This window comes from Rissa tridactyla, chromosome Z (assembly GCF_028500815.1).
Source record: "Rissa tridactyla isolate bRisTri1 chromosome Z, bRisTri1.patW.cur.20221130, whole genome shotgun sequence".
In the NCBI taxonomy this organism is placed as follows: Eukaryota; Metazoa; Chordata; class Aves; order Charadriiformes; family Laridae; genus Rissa; species Rissa tridactyla.
In genome coordinates this window covers 35,855,176-35,876,228 of record NC_071497.1, presented here as the reverse complement: position 1 = coordinate 35,876,228, position 21,053 = coordinate 35,855,176, and the positions used below count along the sequence as shown (strand labels likewise).

At 44.0% G+C, this 21,053-nt stretch overlaps 1 protein-coding gene and 1 long non-coding RNA gene across 7 annotated transcripts in view; one reads left to right on the top strand and one right to left on the bottom strand.

Moving 5' to 3' along the window:
• Window positions 1–2,769: 2,769 nt before the first annotated feature.
• LOC128902482 (uncharacterized) lies at window positions 2,770–11,557 on the bottom strand. 5 transcript variants are annotated; one of them, XR_008463810.1, is made up of 4 exons: window positions 9,579–11,557; window positions 7,936–8,045; window positions 7,608–7,809; window positions 2,770–2,841 (listed from the first exon to the last, which is right to left on the bottom strand). It is a non-coding gene; the product is annotated as an uncharacterized LOC128902482 (long non-coding RNA). The 5 variants fall into 5 exon arrangements; XR_008463811.1 differs by lacking the exon at window positions 2,770–2,841 and having other exon boundaries at window positions 7,403–7,809; window positions 9,579–9,718; window positions 9,797–11,557; XR_008463809.1 differs by lacking the exon at window positions 2,770–2,841 and having other exon boundaries at window positions 7,403–7,809; window positions 9,579–10,126; window positions 10,216–11,557.
• The window catches only part of SHB (SH2 domain containing adaptor protein B), a 68,854-nt gene continuing 59,320 nt past the window's right edge, over window positions 11,520–21,053 (top strand). The window contains exon 1 of one of the 2 annotated variants that reach the window (XM_054185602.1): window positions 11,520–12,462. In XM_054185602.1, coding sequence (XP_054041577.1) covers window positions 11,881–12,462 — 582 coding nt within the window. In that variant the 5' untranslated portion in view covers window positions 11,520–11,880. The remainder of the gene's footprint in view (window positions 12,463–21,053) is intronic. The other variant, XM_054185603.1, reaches the window with a different exon arrangement.

The following is a 21,053-nucleotide window of genomic DNA, read 5'->3' as shown; positions in this document are numbered from 1 at the left end:
AGGGACAGGGATTAGACTTGAACCCGATCTTGACTTTTCTCTGTAGGTAAGCTTACTTACAGAAAAACTGATTTCTGGGGAAGATGGTTCAGCCTGTGTAGTTAACCTCATGGTTTCACAGTGCCTGGGACACTCTGTATCACTCTGAAATAAGGTGTGCCCTAGTTTACATTTACTGACAGCTCTGGTACCAACCTTTTCTTGTGTTGTATAGGAATTATGATGATATCAGAATTTTTTTTGAGTTTTGGAAACTATGCTGAGGCACCTGTGCCAGACCATATGTGAATCCATCTGCATTGGTCCAGCCATTAGTACCTAGGAGTGAGGCTTTGCGTATTTCTGCACTATGATACAAAGAGTAAACACTTTATGTGAAAGACCTAATGTTTGACTCACAGTACAGCAGAACTAAGGCCACATTTATAGCCTGGAATAGTGCTGGGATAGCTATATTTTTGCAGCATAGTGAAGTCTTTGAATATAGCTAGTTGCAAATTTCTCAGCCAAAGTAGTTTTTGCCCTAGTGGAGCCTGTACTTAGACCTTCTGAGCACAGATAATTGGCTTATGTGAGCTTTTTCTGATGGTTCCAGATTGACTTAATCTGTCAAATCCTCTCTAAGAAATATGGGGTGAGCCCATTCCTTTTCAAAATAATAACCTGCTTTCACTTCACTCTCTGAAACTTTCTCCATGGGAAACATTTGACATATGAGGCACTGGGCACATCTGTATTGTCAAGACCATACAGCACATCCATTAGACCTTATTAACCACTGTGTTGCATTTCCTGAGTAAGATGCTTGACAGGATTGTCAGGCAGGTTATTTATTCCGTGGGAGCTGGCTGGGAAAGATGCTTTCTTTGCTGCTGCGTTGGGTTACGTCAGATACAATGCTGAAGGAGCCTGAGGGAGCTGTGCAGGCCTCACACTAGGTTGTTAGTGCTGTACTGTTCCAATACTTCCCTCTGTGAAATTTAATCATCTTTAAACAGGGTAATAATGAAAACACTTGAAGCATAAAGTGGCCGACCCAGAACACTCCTGGGTGAAAGAGGGAGAGAAGCCCAACAGCAAACTTTCTTAAATGACAGGAGGGTTCTCCAAAGTTGGGCCCTGACATCTCATGCACAGTTAATACTGTTTCTCATCCTGAGCAGCCACTTTGCTCTGTGTCTTCCCCATCTGAAACTCCCAAGCTCAAGCAGATGGGGAAGGTTCCAGGACCCAAAAATGGCCTTGGTGATTCATCAGTGTCTAAGCCTCTAAGCTCCAGAGACTCCTGGTTCAATCCAGCAGTAGTCTTCTCAGTGGCTTATATATTTTTGTAATACTGGGACACAACATAACTCTTTGTCACAATGGAGTTAAAAACAGAAATTCCCACTACCATTGCATCGTGTAGGAGAACTCTGTTGGGAGAGGGGAGAGGAAACTTTGAAAAATTATAGCCTTTACTGGAAAACACTGAAGTGGGCCAGTGGAAAGCATGTGAGAAGAAAGAGAAATTGCATCATCTGAGGTCACTGGATGATATACTCATGAAATTTCTGATTACTCTCCCGTATGGAGGCACTGACAGCAGCAGAATATTTGCCCTCTCTGTTTACCTGGATCTACTTCCATTTTCTTGAATGTTTGGTACAACATGACCCACAGGAATAGCAAGGACTGTGGAATGAGAATGCTCAAACCTGGTAGCTCTACTCACTCAACCCCATGCAATCAAAAAATGTGACAACTTAATGCGTGAAAAGAGTTTTCCTGTGGGGGAAGAACTGTGCTGCTCTTTCCTGTGATAAACACAGAATAGTAATATGCTACCTGCCTAGTTTTGAACAAAAGTAATTGGTGTAGCTCTAATGAAGGTGACGTAGAATAGGAAGGCCTTCAGCTGAGAGGCTAATGTCCATAGCCACAGGAGTTACCTGTTGTGGAAAGAAACTAAGTACTTAAGGAAATGACCAGAATCTTTGATTTGCCATTCAGGAACTTCTCCAGATTAAGGAAAAAGGAGAGTCAAAAGGGCTCTGCCAGACTGTTCTGAATCCTGAGACACTCCCAAGCTTTCCTGCCTGACTCACCACAGTGGATTTCAAGGAAAAGTACAAAGCCCAGCAGAAATAAATAATTGACTCCTGAATGTGTGACAAGGTGACTCATGACAGCCGAGCTTTTCAGCCAGAAGCAATGAGAATTCACTGTTCTACTACGCAGCCACGGGAAGCAAAGGCCATCTGTACCAAGGTAAAAAGAACCTTTCCTCCAGACATTTGGATTTTGGTTACTTCCATGCTATACTAACATCCTAGCTGAGAAATTAATAATGACAAAACAACTTGATGATTTAAGAAAGGAACAAATATTACTCACAGAATTCCCTTCTTCTGCATAGCCTGGAGAGCATAATCAGTATCAAAAGTTGCAAGGAAACCTTTGCATGATCCATATCAGCTACCGTCTTTACTGTTTGTAGACAAATACCTAGTGTATTGCAATGGTGAGTTCCCTTAAAAATCCAAATTACAAAAACTCAACATTAGTCAAGATACTTAATTATTTTTTTAAATAAGTTTGAAACATCAATCTCTAGCAGGAGATGAAAGGAGATGATAAAGAAATCTACTTACATTTATTTCATGTGTTGCTTGTTTCCCAGATTATTAGAATCATTTTTGAAAACCAAATGCAGAAAAGCCCTAGTGTATATGAAAGTGTGTAGGAAAGCCTATGTGTACCTGTTCATCCTAAGTCCATTTCACATCTTCATCCGCATACACAAATAGGAGCTTCCCTTGTGGTGCTAAAGTTCAAATATATGCGACCAGCTTGTGGAGCCTGTTGATTGACAGAACAAAAGACCAAGAATAAATAGGGAAGATTAGATTTTGGATTAGAGAGCGTAGCAGTAGAGTGTAGAGAGTGTCTCCAATATGGAGAAGTAGACAGCTAAGGAGAAAAGTGCTCAGGAGTTCATTTGATGCAATTTCCCTCTGAGATCACCCTTTTAGTTTAAAAGTGAAATTTCCTCTTCATGAATAACAGCATGCAAGGCAAATTCTCAACAGAAGTGAGATGGATTCATTGCTTTCTCTGACCTGTGAATACTCTACAGGATGTGAAAGTGCTCCATCTAAATGGTATTGATTATTTTTACAGCAAGGGTCAAAGGCTCTTAGTGCTTTTTCCTCAGTACCGTGTTTTGTTCATTCTACCCTGGTCTTTCCAGCACACACAGCCCTGCCAGGACTGGGTTCTTTAGCAGCTTTGTAAATTTCAAATTCCTAATTTAGGCACTGTTACAGTCCAGCCTGTGGGTAGCTGGGGAAAAAAAATAAAAAGAAGAAAAAAAAAAGGGAACTATTTCAGCTAGTCTGAATTCTTCTGCTAGTCTGTGTACTTCTAAGGTGGAGCAGTCATTTGTGTCTCTAAAATAATCTAGATGATAGACTCTGGTACTAATTTAGATGCAGAGAATAACCTAGATGCTGGACTATGGACATCAGCTCTCATAGACCCTGAGGGAGGATTACAATCACACAGTGCATTTAAAAAGGTTCACACTATGAGCTCTGGACCACAGTGGGGCTAAGGTGCGGCATTTAGCTTTGATATCTTTCCAAAATGTAAGTGCCAAGACATTCTGCAGACAGTACTCAGAGAGAGGGAGTAGACTGCAAACCTAAAAAAACTCTGCCCTCTGTGCAGATGCATTCCACCTAGCAAGCTGTCTATTGCTTAGATGTCTGTGTTACTGTTAAAGGATAGTCTCCCATGCAAAAATTACAAAGACAAGACTTGGTGTTAAGGCAAATTTGTGTGTGCCAGCAGACTGAACACTTTCAATTTCCTTAGAGGAAAATGAATCATTCCTTATGTTTATGAATAATGGCAATGACCTGGATATTATGTCAGCGCTGCTTTAAGGAAGTACCTTTCTGCTTCAGCCATCAGAAACTTACTTATATTGTTCCTATTTCTGGGAATCCTCAAAGCAGAGTGGAGGTGCAGTTTTGACAGCTCTGTCTTTATTAAGGGTGTAATTCAAGCCTATCGGATTTATAAATGTCAAATTACTTTTTGTCTTGACATTGTCCAATAACGTACCCAACGGACACACATCCCTGAGAAATGTGTTACTACACATGTGCTACTACCAGACATTTTCACTTTTAGAGAAGAAGAGGACAGGTTTGCCTAGTGTACTAAGTAAACTATCAGACAGGGAGATGTCCATTCTCCTTCAGACCAGTAACACAAATGATCTCTACCTCCCTGCCAGGAGGCTAAGATAGGAAAAGTTCACCTAAGGCTGACAGAATTGCACTGAATTCCTCACTGAATCTCCACCTCTGATGACCCCACTGTGATTACAGACCAGAAAGAACAGCTGTAGAAAAATAAAGGCTGACGACATGTCTACAGTCAAGCCGGGAAACCACGGTCCATTTTCTGCCTCCTCAGAGTTGCTACAGGACTACGGCTGTGTGACCCATACTCCGACATGGTACAGAACCTCCCTGTCACAAATGGTTGTTGGGGCTAGTCTGGGGCACAGACTCCATTTATCTTTTCCCAAAATCCAGTAATCTTCAGCTCTGTGCCATGACTCTGACAGATGGAATGAAACCTGCAGGACCTGTCAAAATGAAACTGTAAAGCCAACTGGGCACAGAATAATCACAACTGAGATTTAAAGAAATAAAAGAATTGGAAATTGGGGACTACCTTGTATAAAAATTCAATTCAGAGACATTTTACAGGTAGGCCAAACTTTTAGAACCACTATTCAGTGCTTGTCATAGCTCTAGAAACTTGCTTTAAGGCTCAGGTATTTCCTATTCTGTGTTAAGGGGAAGGGTGACATAGGGGTTCCAAATATGCATGAGGGTGAGATGTGAGTGTAACCTAGGTATTATTCAGAAAGAGCTGCAACCCTCTGTTGGCATATCTACTGCATCTTTCAGGAAACTTAGTGACAGCTGATTAATGTCACCAGCAGAAAAATGCCCATTTGCTCTGATTCTGGTTCTTAGATTCTGGTTTTCTTATTGTTTGATATATTGAGGCTCTCTTTCGTATGAGCTATCTGTCTACAGTAGATAACAACATGGGCTAGTAATAAGTACAGTCATAAATTACTAGCCTGGAATCATGAAACTTTGTTGCATTTCAGCCTCTCCTGTTTTCTCTTGTTACTTAGTCGCTATGTATCACATCTTCCATGGTATTCTTCTATTTCTTATTCTTCTCCTGACACTTCAGTCCCAAAAGCAGCTTCTAATTTATCTAATGCTCCAGACTACAGCCAGCAACAGGATTTTTCCTTTGACTAGAAAAACCTGACAATTTTTCAGAGGTTTCTTTAGAAGAATGAGCAATAAGAGCTAAATGAGTCTCTGCCAGTTCACTGAGTTCCAGTGGATAGTGCCATGCAAAGTCATTTATTAGAGGCCAAATAGTAACAACTCAAACAGACTAGGTAGGATATTCGGTACATGGAAAAAGTTGTGCAGCTTTCCTTCATTGTCTCCATTCACTTGAGCTACAACTAAGCCTCTGATATAGAAATAAATTACAGAAGAATGGGAATAATCCAAGGACACGTTTCCTCTGGTAATGTTTAGCATATCATTCACGCAGGTCACTGTCCTTTTTAAGATACATTAGAGATAGCTTTTCAAAATCAAGAGGGCTTTCTGTTTTCTCTTACAAGTAACCACAAAATACCTCATCTGTATTGTGCATTTTTTACCAAAGGAGTTTGAGACTCATTAAGTCTTTAAAAAAAATGCCTTTAAAGATGTGAAAGACTTCAAAACAATATATTCTGTTAAATCAACCTGCTTTTAGGCTTCTCTAAAAGAAGTTTTCAAGATTTTCTCCCGGTTTTCTATGAAGCTATTTCCAAAATTAACATTGTTATCAGGTGGAGAAACAGGATCTAAAATACTTTCTCTGGTATCCAGTTCTTTGTGTGCTGATAAGGACAAGGAGGAACTTTTTGAGAGATGAGAAAAGCTCATTTCAAATTTTCTCAGACTGTAGCAATGGTGTGCAACAAGACAGGTCAAGAAAGATTATGAGACTTAAGCCACGTATGTCTCTCAGAATATTGTTGTCCTGATTTGAGGTAGGTCAGAAGTAATTTTCTTTTCAGTAATTTCACTAAGGTCAGGTAACTTTGTTATGTGCCACACTGTAGGACTGGAGTCAGAAGAGTTCAGAGTGGGGAGGAGCAGACAGGACAAGTGACCCAAAACTGACCAACGAGGTATTCCACCCCATCTGCATCATGCTTAGTATAAAAGCTGAGGGATCAAAGGGGTCAGCCTCTTTCTTCAACGGTCAGCATCTGAAGAGGACTCTGTCTATTCAGCTGCCTTTGATTCCAATCCATGTATTTCTGAATCGAGATCCAGAATCCATCGCTGAGCACAGTCTGGAATTTTCCCAGTGCCTGCTGGCAACGTGATCATCATCCTGAGAGCTCAGTACTGGTTTTGTAGATGTATTGTGTATATTTCATTATTTTCTTATTAATATTATTATCTTTTTATTTGATTATTAATATTTCATGAAAGTAATTTTAGTTTTCTTTTCAACCCGTAAGTCTTCTCTCCCTTATTTTCTCTCCCTTCTCTCCTGGGAAGGGAGAAAGAGATTAAAAGAGAACATCTGTCCTTCGTGTAGTGGCCAGCCCAGCCCATACCATGACAATTGTCAATGAGCAACAATGTCTAATACAAGTGTGTTGTGCTGTGGTCTCTGGGCCAATGAGGCCAATCATGAACAGCATATATACAGCAGCTATCTTCTAAAACCAAAACAAAAAGTATAAAACAATTACATTTTACTTTTAGTGCCCTAGAGGTATCTGCCCTGATTCTATGACTGGCTAAATCTTCTCTGTGAATCATCGTTGATTGGCTTAGGCTAATCAGATAATGTAGGAACATTCTAACTTTTTTGCAACCAAGACAGGTTTTTTTCATGAACATTCTCTCAGCTTTTCCAGCTAAACAAAATGGAGGCAGCGTGAAAAGAACACTGGAGCCTGAGGAGGAGTTAAGGGAGTTGTGGCAGCTCAGTCAGAAATGGAGTTACTTTTGACATAACAAATCACTTTGAAAAGTGATTCATAGTGGTGAAAACCATTTGAAATATTTGTCTATTGTGTTTAACTAAATGTGGCATCCAATCATGTTGTCCCATGGCTAACAGAATCCAGCCAGATATTTGGGAGATGATTCAATAGCAGTTCCACTGGTGTGTTAAATATGCGCATACCTGGGATTTAATTATAGGTGTAACAAGCAAAACGGGACCCCTGTAACTCTCGGATAATAACTGCCTGGACTCAGGAGCAGGAATTCAAAAGTTATTAAGATCTGGTACCCCAACAATGACATTTTATTGAGTCAGTGTAAAAGACAAAGTGACATTTCATAAGGGAGCATGTGAAAGGGTGATAAACAAAGTAGTTAACATGTTAAAGGGTCTTCCAAGTTGCAGTCTTGAAAGATAAATATACTGATTCTTTCCTGTTCATTTCAGTGGCAAGAGTTGTCCATCAAAGCTGGATTCAGTCACTGGTGACTCACCTATATGATGATTTTTCCAGGAGTTCTAGTAGGGAGGTCTTTGCCAGGAGTCTCTGTGGGGCTCCAGAATCCAGCCCCACATTATAATCCTCTCAAAATCTCCTTTGTGACAGACAGCAAGCAGACTCACAAGCCCAGCGACTACTGCTGTGCTATTGGACATGTAGTCAGTCAGCTTTCCAGTGGCCTGTGGGCAGAAGTCCTGTTGAGGAGAAAATAGGTGCAGCATGGACGCAGACCATGCCTTTCCTTTAGCCATGCTGGTCTGCCCTCATGGTAGAGTTCAGCAGATATACCACCCTGTCCACTTGTTCTTGTTTTCCCTCACCTGCTACATCTTGGCCTGCTGCAGTTCTCTGATAAGTTATCAACTCTGGTTTGAGTGAACAAATGGAACACAGCCAGGACACAATTTTTTGTTGGGGGAAAAGGAGGAATCTGAAATCAAATTCATTGTAGGGTTAGGAATGATACTTTATGGATATATTTGGAGTTATATTTCAAGACAGCATCAAGTGGCAAACCTGGATTAAGCACTTCAGTTAAGCACTACCGACATGTCAGCCTCACCTCTGTGTCTGGGAAGATCATGGAACAGATCCTCCTACAATCTATGCCAAAGCACATGGAGGAAAGGGAGATGATTCAAGGCAGCCAGCATGGCTTCACCAGGGGCAAGTCCTGCCTGACTAACCTGGTGGCTTTCTACAATGGAGTGACTGCATCAGTGGACAAGGGAAGAGCAACGGATATCAACTATCTGGACTTCTGCAAGGCCTTTGACATGGTCCCCCACAACATCCTTCTCTCTAAGCTGGAGAGATATGTATTTGATGGGTGGACTGTTTGGTGAATAAGGAACTGGCCAGATGGTCACATCCAGAGGGTAGTGGTCAATGGCTCGATGTCCAGATGGAGAGCGGTGACAAGTGGTGTCCCTCAGGGATCCGTACTGGGACCGGTGCTGTTCAATATCTTCATCAATGATTTAGACAGTGGGATCAAGTGCACCCTCAGCAAGTTTGCCAGTGACACCAAGCTGAGTGGTGCGGTTGACATGCCAGAGGAACGGGATATCATCCAGAGGGACCTGGATGAGCTAGAGAGGTGGGCCTGAGCAAACCTTATGAAATTCAACAAGGCCAAGTGCAAGGTTCTACACTTGGGTCAGGACAATCCTCATTATCAATACAGGCTGGGGGATGACGCGATAGAGAGCAGCCCTGCAGAAAAGGACTTGGGGGTACTGGTGGATGAAAAGCTGGACATGAGCCAAGAATGTGCGCTTGCAGCCCACTCTTTCTTTGGTCTCACTGGAGATAAGGATCTCTTTATTACTCATTCTGTAAGTTGGAACAATTTGCAAAGCCTCTCCTGGTACTTCTACTTCAAGAGATGCAGACCCAGCAGAAGCAGATGTTCAATTCAAATTGTAACATTTTAGGATTTTTTATTTCACAGAGAAGTTTTAAGAAAGTTCTCTTTCACCACTACTCCTCTGTCCCTATGTTTGGTAAAAAAATAAATGCCAGAAATCAACCAACCAGAACTCAAAACCCCAGTCAAAGCTCTGAAAAGATGAAGCCTGGTTCATCCAAAAAAGCCATGTGAAAATGACGCAGAGCAGGGACTGTGAGCACTGTAAGTGCAGATATAACCTGCATGAGCAGACTGGGGTTGGAAAGCAGCCTGTGCACATCCAAGAGTGCTGTGGTCCTTGCAGACTCAGGGTGGAACAATCTCTGTGACTGGCATGCTCCAGAGGCAATAGAAATGTCAATATCATTTCTCTGCTTTGCCTGTCTTGCAGATTCTTCTCTTTTCATTCATAGGTATTATCCGAGTTTGGCTTTTCCTGGGGTTTTCCAGTACCTCCATCTTTCCTATCCTCCCACATTGCTGAGATTTCATGGTAGATAAATTAAGAGAAATATTACAGAAGCTGCCCTGCATTGGCATCATTTTGCTTACCTGTCACTCCAAGCTGCCCATCAATGCAGTAGAGAAGATGTAGTTCCTCATTACGCCACAAGGGACAGTGTTGATTGAGTTTGGAGTGCTTCCTGCTCCTCCCATGCCTCCATGCTGGAGACAAATTCTTGATGGAAAGACTGGCACAACAGAAATTAGGGACCTGCTAGTCTTCCGGGTAATGAGATCTTTCAAGTTTTAAAGAAACTGAAACTCACCTTGCTTCAGGGCAAAAGCTCACCCTTGCATAAAGGGCCTAGAACATGCCATTCCTAGAAACAGCAACTGTTTGGAGTCTTGCAACCCCCTGAAATACCGTGGTACTAGGCCAGCCAAGAAACAGGACACTTCTCAGACTCAGGCTGAGAAGTTGCTCTGAAAAAAAATCTAAAGTCGGACAGGATGAACATGCCAAGCAGAGATGGTAGAACAGCACTAAGGATGTAAAACCAATTTCCAATTTTTTACAATTTCCAGTTGCCCAAGCCAGTAAAGGGGGCGTCCTATCCTCCTTTCCACACAAGCTGATGGCAATGCTGCAGGAAGTCCTGCCAGGAAGGAATTATAATTAAACTCTGTATTCATAGTGGAGGAACTCAGCTCTCAGGAGGTCACTAAAACATACGGACACACTTACCTTAAGTAACCTGCGTGATAATGACCAAACTCAAGGCATTCCTTTGCATTCAAGCTGGGACAAGGCCTCCTATAGAGAATGTGGAGCTAAAAGCAAGGTTAAAATGGTCCTAAAAACAGATAAGACCTTCATGTGAAAATCCAATCCATCTTTAAGTAGTGAAGATAACCGACTCCATTCTGCCCTCAGAATTCATGCCCGGGAATGGCTGTGTAAAATATACTACAGGTATGACTCTGATGTTGTATTTCAACAGCGCCAACAGGGCACTACACAGGTGTTTGCCAAAATGTAACAGGCAACAGCTAACTTGTAATGACAAATAGATACAGGGTTTCTCTTCTTTCCCCTCCCCTATTCTGAATATAAAAAGAGAATATAAGAATAGGTTCCTCTCCCAAATCATTATAAGCAGCACTGCAAAACGTGACTAAAGGTTCAAGTTAGACAGCTGGGCAGAAAGAACTTGAGAAAACCTGCTATAGTAGATGTTTATGTTTGGGCAGATGGAGAAAGATAAAAAGAGCAATACTAACTCGTCACAACTATGGTGGTCCAGAAAATGCCAAACCCTCCTGGCAACATGCAAGCTGAGCAGCATGACCCACACAGGTATCATCTCTGCATTTGATTAGCAGGTAGCCCTTACCTAGGAACACACAAGGCAAAGGCACCTAACAACAAAATACTCAATATCCTGTTTACTTATCATCAGCCCTAGCCAACCACAGGGCTTGCTGTGAGCTGGGCCCAGCTGAAGACGCACGACCCCACTGAGGGGAAGGGAGGGGGACATGCAGGGAGCAGTGCTAGAATAGCCAGAGCTCAAACTACGCCGACAGTGGCTGAGACCGCATCCCCCTAGCTGCAGGTGTCCCGGCCACTCCAGAGGACAGGCTGTGGGACAGACAGAAGCCCCTGAACCTCAGATCAGCTAGGAAGGGAAAGGCACTTGTGCCTCCGGCATCCTCACAGCGGCGGCTCCGCTCCCCCGACAGTTCATGAACGCAGAGCGGAAGCCTTGGCCCAGCACCACCTCCTTTCTGCCGCGGAGCACAGGAAGAGGCCGTACGGACGCTTCCCCGCTCCCCGGAGACGCTGGCGGCGGCTGCTGCTCGCCCTGTCCCTCCCAGGCCTTACGCGGAGACAACCATGAGTGCCGGAGGACACACCCTGCGGACACCGAGCGGCTGGTCGGCCCGCCTCCTTCCGGCCGGGGCGGAGCGCACGGCACAGCCACCGCCCGCCGGCACCTGGCCCGGCCCCGCCCGGCTCCCCCCGCCCCGGCCGCGGCGGTGGGCGGGCCCCGGCGGCCGGGCCTGCGTGCAGACGCGTCTCTCGCTTGCCCGGTGCGTGCTGAGGTCAGTCCGGGCTGCGCCGTAAGCGCGGAGGAGCCGGGGCTGCGCTCGCGAGAGCCCCGGGGGAGGGCGCGGAGCTGTGTCGAGCGCCTGGAGCGGGTCGGGAACGGTTCCTTCCCGCCGGGGAGGGGGGAGCTAAGCAGGGCCCTTCCAGTCGTTGGGAGCGGTAGGGGCGTGTGCGCGGAGGGGGGCGGCTGGCCCGCCCCGCCGTCCCGCTTCTCCATGCGGGCGGCGGCGGAGAGTGCGTGTGGCGCGCGGGGCGCCGGGGGCAGCGCGCGGTGCTGAGAGGCCGCGGCCGGAAGAGACGATGGCCAAATGGCTGAACAAGTACTTCAGCCTGGGCAACAACAAGACCAAGAGCCCGCCGCAGCCTCCGCGGCCCGACTACCGAGAGAAGTGCAACAGTGCCGGCAGCGTGCCCCGCCCCGACGGGCCGCCGCACCTCCACCGTCACCACCACACCTCGCCGGGCTTTCCGCACCGCTGCCTGCGCGACGACACCAGTGACCTGCTCCGTGCCTACCGTGCCCAGAAAGACCGTGACTTCGAGGACCCCTACAGCGGGCCTGGCTCGTCCCTGCGCAAGTTGCGTGCCATGTGCCGCCCAGACTACTCCGTGCCCGAGGACCTGGGCGAGGCGGCCCCAAAGGCTTTCTCCTCCTCGTCGTGCTGCGCCATGCCCCCCACCACCTGTGCAGCCGGCTCCCCGCACCTCTTTCGCAGCCACAGCGAACGCCGTCCGGTGACACCACCTGACGTGAAGTACATCTCTCCCAAGCACCGGCTTATCAAGGTAGAGAGCGGTAGTGGCAGCGATAGCACAGGCAAGAAGCTCAGCAGGGGCTCCAAGCAGCTGGTGACCTCTGTCCCCTCTGCCATGAAAGATAAAGTAAGTGTTGTGCTCCTGTTCCCACACCCACAGACTAGGTATTAGGGCTAGGACTATGTAAGCCCCTGGAAGGTTTTTTGGTGAGGGGACTGCTTCCTAGAGCAGACACTGGTCTCCATCATGCTTCACTGGGTGGCCTGGCCCTTTTTAATATCCCAGGGCAGGCAGGGTGTGTGCCAGGCTGGCACCTGAAGTGGTTGTGCCCTGTCCTCTGGGCTTTCAAACTCACCTCCCTTCTGATGGGGCAGGTTTGCAGGTGAGCCTAGCCCTGCTCTGGAGCACAGTGCAGTGCCGGCCTCATGACTGGTACCAAGGCTCTTGGGTTGGTACGGTGGTGCAGAATAGGATGTTAGCCTTTGAGAAGGTGTTTGGGGAGGCCTGGGGTCACTTGAGAAGCTCCGTGCTTGTGACCCAAAGTTGCGGTCTCAGCCCCATTGTATGTGGTACGGAGCAGTCATATATAAATAAATAAATGAAAAATCTGATGCCATCTCAAGTCAGACCACATGTTTTTAAGGAGAGAGTTTGTCACATGTTCAGTAATAACTTGTTTGCTTCCTAGTTTAGTGTCAAAGGTGAAATAGTTCAAACTCCTGTGTTGCGACATGATATCACTTCCATGATAACTGTGTGATATCATGATATCACTTCCATGATAACTGTGTGATATCATGATATCACTTCCATGATAACTGTGTGATATCATGATATCACTTCCATGATAACTGTGTTTCCAACTGGCAGATACCCGAAACAAACTCTTTATCTACTGGCTTAGTTGCAAATATTCGCCTATCTTTTTCTGGTCCTTCTCTACAAATATTAAGAAAATACTGTAGATGCTGGAAAGTGCTGGGCTCAGGAACATGGTTTACAGCTGGGAAGCTTTGCAGAGGGAAGTAGTGTTAATTATTTTGTAAGCACAGTACGTATCCCCCTATCTCTGCTGGTCCTGTCGGTATAGTTTAGTTTTTTCATAATAAATAATATTTCTCCAGTTTGTAAATTGGAATTTACAACTTCAGTTTAATAGTCACATCACAGGAATTCTAAGTATGTGCTGAATGTTATCAATTTAAATGATCTGTGTGTATGTGTTTAGATATGTAACATGATTGCACTGAGTAGTGACATATTTCCATGACAACTTGATAAATGATATCCTTTCTAGGTGGGATTCCAAATCAACCAGCTTGTGATGGTGAGGTGATACCACATTAAAAGTCTAGAATTTATTACATTGTCATTTTAGGTGTAGTTCCTGGCTGGAAGCAACTTCTGTCATGGAAGTGATTCATTAAAGTTAGTCTATGTTACAGTCTCAGTATGTTCAGTCTTCTTTCAATTGCTTGGTTTGATACCATGTATCTGCTCTTAGGCATATACTTTCAGCAACTTCATATTTCAGAGAAAATAACTGCTTAGGGCAAAATGCTTCCATGTGCAACTGCTATTCTTTTCTTTTTTATAGGGCATGATTTTTATTTTTTTTAATTAGCTTTCAATTTTAGACCCTACTGAAGCAATTCTCAAAGCAGAAGCTACATCTGTTGCTATGAAACCTGCTACTTTGTGTTGTCATAAATCTGTGTGCTGCTGTTTTGAATAAGCAGCCCACAATTTTTTAAAAAAAGATACAGAAAACTCACGCCATAGTTATATTCTTTCCTTTTTTGAGAGAGAGAACTATATGTGACAAGTAGGAAATCTTAACATATCTGAGAAATAAAGTTGTCCCTACACCTCTAAAGGTAAGTGTGCCTGCCCCCAGCCTCAACAGAATTTGGTTGTGAGGAGCTACATAGCTTGCCTTTTGTTTAATTGTGTTATTTCCTTTTATTTCTCTTTCATTTCATAGCCCTGAAATGTAAAGTCTCACAGGTAAACCTGGTAAACAGTGGTAGTAGTGGGCAGGCAGAGAACTGTTTCTCTCCTATACCTTTCATTGAGGAGAAAAAATGTGGAATTTAGTTAACATGGTGTGTCTAGGTCAGTGGCAAATAAAGCTAGTGGAAATGGATTTCTGTAAGGATATAGTAGAGGGGACAATAAAGTGGTGTCAAAAAAAATAGAGGTCTGACATTCAGGAGAGTTGATAGAAATGTTAAAAACACAGAGGGGGGAAAAATCTGTGAGTAGCATAGCTTAAACTAGTAAGTACCTTAGAAATGAAAAAAGATCTAGTTGCCGTATAGGTCTGTCATTGTAGAAGTATGTTACTGTTTAACCATCCAATAGTGTTTGCACCTCTGTTTTTTCTTATTGATGTACAAGGATCTAGTGCTGTTTTCCTTTATGTGTTAACTGAGAAGTATGGTTTTCAACAAATTCAGTGAGCAATTTTATAACTTTTGAGATTGGTCATCAGCAAAGATTTAGCTGAAGAGCTCAGTTGTGTGTTAAGCTTGAAAGAGTTACTAGAATGGAAAGGAGGTTCAGGAAGGTGCTTGTTTGGTGTGGTTACATATAAAGGACAAATGGCAAAGTATGAATAATGACAGACTAGTTAGTTAAAATTCCCAGGAAAAAAATTATAGACTAGCTGATTCAGGAAGTAAAAGAGATGGAGATTAAAAGCAATGTCAGGCATGATTGTATTTTGCAAGATTCCAGGCACAGGCTGTAAAAGTAACCACAGACATGTAATATACCTGGGGTTCAGGAAGCTTTGATGTGTAGAGGTAGAAGTACCAACTGAAGTTGAAGCAGAGAAACCCAAATTGCCATGCTTCTTTAATAATGAGGTGACTAACCTCTACAACAGATGCCCAAGGGAGAGTCATCATTGCCTGATGTCTTTGAATTCAAATTGGTGGGTGGATTTTTTTATTTAGGTAGTACAATCAGGCAGGTTTTGGGGCTTTAACAGTGATGCTTATCTTCAAACAAAGGAGAGCAGGCTATGTTAGAATTCATGGTGTAAGGAGCTCAGTTCCAGCATGGAGGATAAGAAACTGTCTTCCATCTTTAGTGCTGGCCTGGGAGATGGTAACTACTTAGCTCTCCTGTGGCAGACGAATGAGTGTAGGCAAGCCAGAACAACGTAAGAAATTACCGGCCTCCATCTTTAGTACTGGCCTGGGAGATGTTAGCTTCTTATCTTTCCTGTGGCAAACAAATGAGTGTAGGCAAGCCAGAACAATGTAGCTATATGCTGGCACAACCTGGCGGCTACTGTGTTTGTGTAAGAATAAATGTGGGACTTGGGTTAGCATCAGCACAATAGACAAACCACTTGGTGAACTAAAAGAACAATTTGAATTCTTCCTGAGTGACTCTCCTCTACCTGGCATTGTGTGGTGTGTGTAAATCCATGACAGTAGTAATAGTTGAGGGGAAAGTGTCAGTGTGAAAGGATACTTGTATTTTCTCACCTGTTACACTTTTTTGAGCCTAAACGTTTCTCTGCCTGGCTTTGCAGCTGAAAAACCTGAAACACTATTCAACGAGCAACTGTATCATATTCTTAGGATTTAAAACCTGGGATTGTAGCGTACTTGTCCTTTAAAAGATAATTATTTCATGAGTAGCATTTTGCACTCCTGTGCAGTGGAGGCAGAACTGAGCTGCAATTCTGGATGTTGAATGCAGAAGACACTGCAAGTTGCAGGATCCATTTCCACAGGACATAATTGATGCTGTAGACAATAGCTCAGTTCTGCACAGGCAGAGCTGATCCAGTACAAAAGCAAGTAAATGTTGTGTGGCAGCAGCAATCAGGCAAGAAACTGTTCAGGGCAGTGTATTTGCAGACTTGATTTACAGAGATCTGAAAACAATGTCTATGTGTGAATTCTATACTTTTATAAGAAAAAAACCCAAACCCTTTGTTTCCATGGGATCCACCTCAGAAGTGTGTGGTGCAGAGATCTAGCTGCTTGCTAAGCAGGAGGGCTAAAGTGGTTTGCCTTGAAAGCTTTCACCCCATTATGTAAGAAACAAGTACCATTCTGACATTGCAATAGATTGTGGAAATGCTGTTTTAACTTTTAAGGTCTTGCATAAAAGTGCTTAGGCTCCATGGGATATTATTAATAACTGTGTATAATGAAAACCTCTTAGTAAACACTGAGAAGATGTTTGTCTCATTTCTGTATATGGAAGGTCTAAATTTTAGTTGATCTTGCAAGTGAGAACAAGTCAGGTGTATTTACCAGAGTCCTGCAGCTGGTATTTCGAGGTGCACTGAGAAAACACTTGAAAGATGTCTAAGCAGCGTTTGGGTTATTTATATCAAAGTATATGGTTTCTAGAGATCCTAAACTACAAATGTAAGTCTGTGTCTTATTCCCATGTTTAATCCATTGCAGCAGGATGTCAAGCTGCCACACTTTACAATTGGTTCAACTTGGAAGCAGTCTTCCTCCCTGCATGTGGTCCCCATAGGCATATAGTTCTACCTTTGAGTCAAAGGTCTCAAGAAAAAGATACCGGTCACCACTGGTCTGTGAACCTGCATGGATGGCTTGGGCAAGGCCACACATAAAGGCAACAAGATGCATTTTTTCCATGTATCCCATGTTGCTATGATGCAGCTAGAAATGCGTTTTCCCGTGTATTCCTGTCTCATGATTAAGAGACTATCACAGTCTTATGAATCAGAAGACATTCAGTTATTACCTGAGCCTGTGGAGTCTTAGTGACTTTGGGGCTGTTCAAAGTGATGTTGTAGGCTGTCCAGTTACAAGTATGCCTGGCATCTGCAGTTTATTGCACAACTTGGGACAGTCTCAGCTCTGAGAATCATCCAAATTTTTAGACTCTTGAACACAGAGATCCAAGTAGAGAAAGGCTATCAGGAAGCAGTACAAAGCAGTTGGAGACATGGAGATTGTGAGAGGGAGTGGTAGTCTTCTGGAAGAGTGTATTATGTGTATACCCTTGCAGTAACCAGATCCAAACAATTGAAAGAAAAGTACCTCAGTTACTGTGAGAAATGAGGATTCAAGCGAGAGGACTGATTTGTCATAGAATCATAGAATGGTTTAGGTTGGAAGGAACCTTAAAGACTTTCTAGTTCCAATCCCCCTGCCATGGGCAGAGACACCTCCCACTAGACGAGGGTCCATCCCAACCTGGCCTTGAACACTTCCAGGCATGGGGCATCCACAACTTCCCTGGGCAACCTGTTCCAGTGCCTCACCACTCTCACAGTAAAGAATTTCTTCTTAATATCTAATCTAAATCTACTCTCTTCCAGGTTAAAACCATTATCCTGTTAGTCCTATAACTACACACCCTTGTGAAAAGTCTCATTCCACCTTTCTTGCAGGCCCCCTTCAGATACTGGAAAGCTGCTATAAGGTCTCCTTGGAGCCTTCTCTTCTCCAGGCTGAACAACCCCAGCTCTCTCACTCTGTCTTGATAGAAGAGGTGCTTCACCCCTCTGATCACCTTCATGGCCCTTCTTTTGTTTTGGGGGGTCTGACCTGGATGCAGTACTCCAGGTGGGGTCTCACCAGAGTGGAGTAGGGGGGCAGAATCACCTCCCTTGACCTGCTGGCCACGCTTCTTTTGATGCAGCCCCGAATGCAGTTGTCTTTCTGGGTTGTGAGCACCCATTGCCAATTCATGTTGAGCTTCTCGTCCACCAACACCCCCAAGTCCTTCTCGTCAGGGCTGCTCTCAAGCCATTCTCCACCCAGCCTCTATTTGTGCATGGGATTGCCATGACCCATGTTCAGGACCTTGCACTTGGCCTTGTTGAACTTCATGAGGTTCACATGGGCCCACCTCTCAAGCCTGTCCAGGAACCTCTGGATGGCATCGCTTCCCTGCAGCATGTCAACTGCTCCACAGAGCTTTGTGTTGTCACCAGACTTGCTGAGGGTGCATTCAGTCCAACTGTCCCTGTGTTGTGTTAAGGGGCAAAGTGGTTTTGGCAGAAAATAAACCCCCTTGTGTTCTAACACTCCTCACCAAGGTGGGAGGCTAGCTGTGGCTAGGTTTAAATTCTGAATGGTGCCCAATTCAGCACTATCAGTCCAGTTGCATTTAATATATTAAACTGTTACGATTCCGGATACACTAACAGTGGACTGCACCTTCAGTGTAGTCATGCTCATGAACTAGCACGGCCACCCTCAAGTCTTTGGTCATGTTCGATGAGAAACCAAAATGACTATCTACTTAAACAGTGCAGTTTATTTAAGCAACAGATATTTAGGTTCTTATGGTTGCTGGTGATAAATGCACTGTCTGCAAAGCACGTGCAAATAAAAGTATTATTAATTATACAAAATGTGTGACAAAGTTCTAAACAACACAGCCTGGCTATAAATATAGGAAAGAGACTCTCTAGAGAGATTTCTAAGTTTCCTGAGGAAGCACTCGGTATAGCCTAAGTCTTATCCAAAGACATCCCTAAGAGGGGGAAGAAAGGCTCAGCCTGTTGACTGATCCCGGAAGTCAAAGGCAGTCTGTGATGGAGTCCTCCTTGACTTGTTCACAATGGTGTCTTCCCTGATATCCCCCCTTCTTTGGACTATTTTTATATTATTTTTTACCTTCAAGGTGGAGTTTGAGTGACTTTAGTCATACATACTTTTATTATGATTGGTGTAAAATTCTCTTGCTTCACATTTAAAGCTATAGATTACGAAAAATTCAGGGCGCAGGCTCAAGGAGGAGTGGTCGCACCTTGGAGGCGGGTATCCTTTAGGATGGAGGTGTGTTTTGGTATTATAATGACATTATAATGAGCAAAGTTCGCACAAAGGACAGCATTTCATCAAAATTCGACAGACTGTTGGCTCAGGGTAGCAGGTATGCAGCTTATCGGTTCCATAGTACCATCTCGTTCCCATATCTGCTGTATATCACAGGGCAGGGCCATGGAAGGTTACATTCTGCTCTGTCCCCCATGTTGCTTTGCAAGGAATATTGTACAGGGAGTTGCAGATGGGCGCATTCTTCGCATGCCAGCTGCGGCTGTATTCTACCTTAGAAGCCTTTTGATTTTATACCTTTCCTTAATGTGTGAACAATGCTGTATTTTTGATTATTTTAGTAATTATTCCACACCCTGTTGCCAACAAAGACGTTAAACAGTACCAGTCCTAGTACTGACCCCTGAGGAACACCACTTGTCACTGGCCTCTACTTGGACATTAAGCTGTGGACTGCAACTCATTGAGTGTGACTGTCCAGCCAGTTCCTTATCCATCAAGGGATCCATCAGCCAAATCTGTGTCTCTCCAATTTAGAGACACAGGTGTTGTGTGGGACAGTGTCAAATGCTTTGCACCAATCCAGGTAGATGATCTCAGTTGCTCTTCCCTTATCCACCAATGCTGTAACACTGTCATAGAAGGCTACCAAATTTGTCAGGCATGATTTGCCCTTAGTGAAGCCATGTTGGCTGCTACCTATCACCTCCTTATTTTCCATGTGCCTTAGCAGAGTTTCCAGGAGGACCTGCTCCATGATCTTGCCAGGCACAGAGGTGAGACTGACTGGCCTGTAGTTCACTAGGTCTTCCTTTTTTACCCTTTTTAAAAATGGGGATTATGTTTCCCCTTTTCCATTTAGTGGAAACTTCACCGGACTGTCACATCTTCTCAAATATGACGGACACTGGCTTGGCAAGTTCATACACCAAGCTGCAATGTCCCTTCTGAACTAAGATGTGCTTATTGAACTCTTTACTGGGAGTAAGGCTATGTTCCACATAGCCTTATTCTTGAAAAGGCTAATGCTGTAATACAACTGCCCCAGGGGAACTGGGCAGGGCGGTGGACCTTTGTCCTGTTTCCACCTCTTTCCATGCAACCTGTATATTTAATGTCTATGAATCATGCTCACTTGGCCCCCAATGAACAAGAATGCATGCTTGCACCACTGTTTCATTTGTACCCTCTCTTGCTTCACAGGAGAGCATGCAAGATGGATGTATTCCTGTGCTGGGATATCTTCCCAAATCCAAGAGATCCACACTGCTGCTAGGAACACATGTTCTGAGCTGTCATGTGCTTAATTTCTGGGCTCATTACATGGTACAAAGTACTCATTCCTTTTGAACAGAGGTGTAAGGGGTATAGGATATTAGGTATGAGGTTAGAAGTTCTAAGCAAAAACTCTGAAGGAATACTTTTTCCTTTTAAAAAGTGCCTGTGTTTGTCTTTCCTTGTGTTGTCCAGCTATTATCTGTTTGGTTGCATCAGTGATCATAGACATTTCAATCTTAATGTTGTGTCCTGTCATATTCCTGGACAATAAGAATTAGCGTCTGTGTTTTTCTGTTTTTTTCAACCTGTATTCTGAGTGTCCTATGGCATAAGAGGTGGCTGGTACAAGTTCTGGAGCAGAGTTAGTCTTAGCTTGGTGATTAATTTTTGTCTCCCCATCTGTATTCAAAGTCACATTTTGAAATAGTTACCAGAAGACATTTGGTAATGACTGAAATTGGCACCAGGGGCTTAGCCTCTGCTTCAGGGACAGAATCACAGAATTGCAGAATGTTTGAGTTTGGAAGGGACCTCTGGAGATTGACTTGTCCGGCCTACCCTGCTCAAGCAGGGTCACATAGATCCAGTTGCCCAGGACCATGTCCAGATGGCTTTTGAATGTTTCCAAGGAGGGAGACTCCGCAA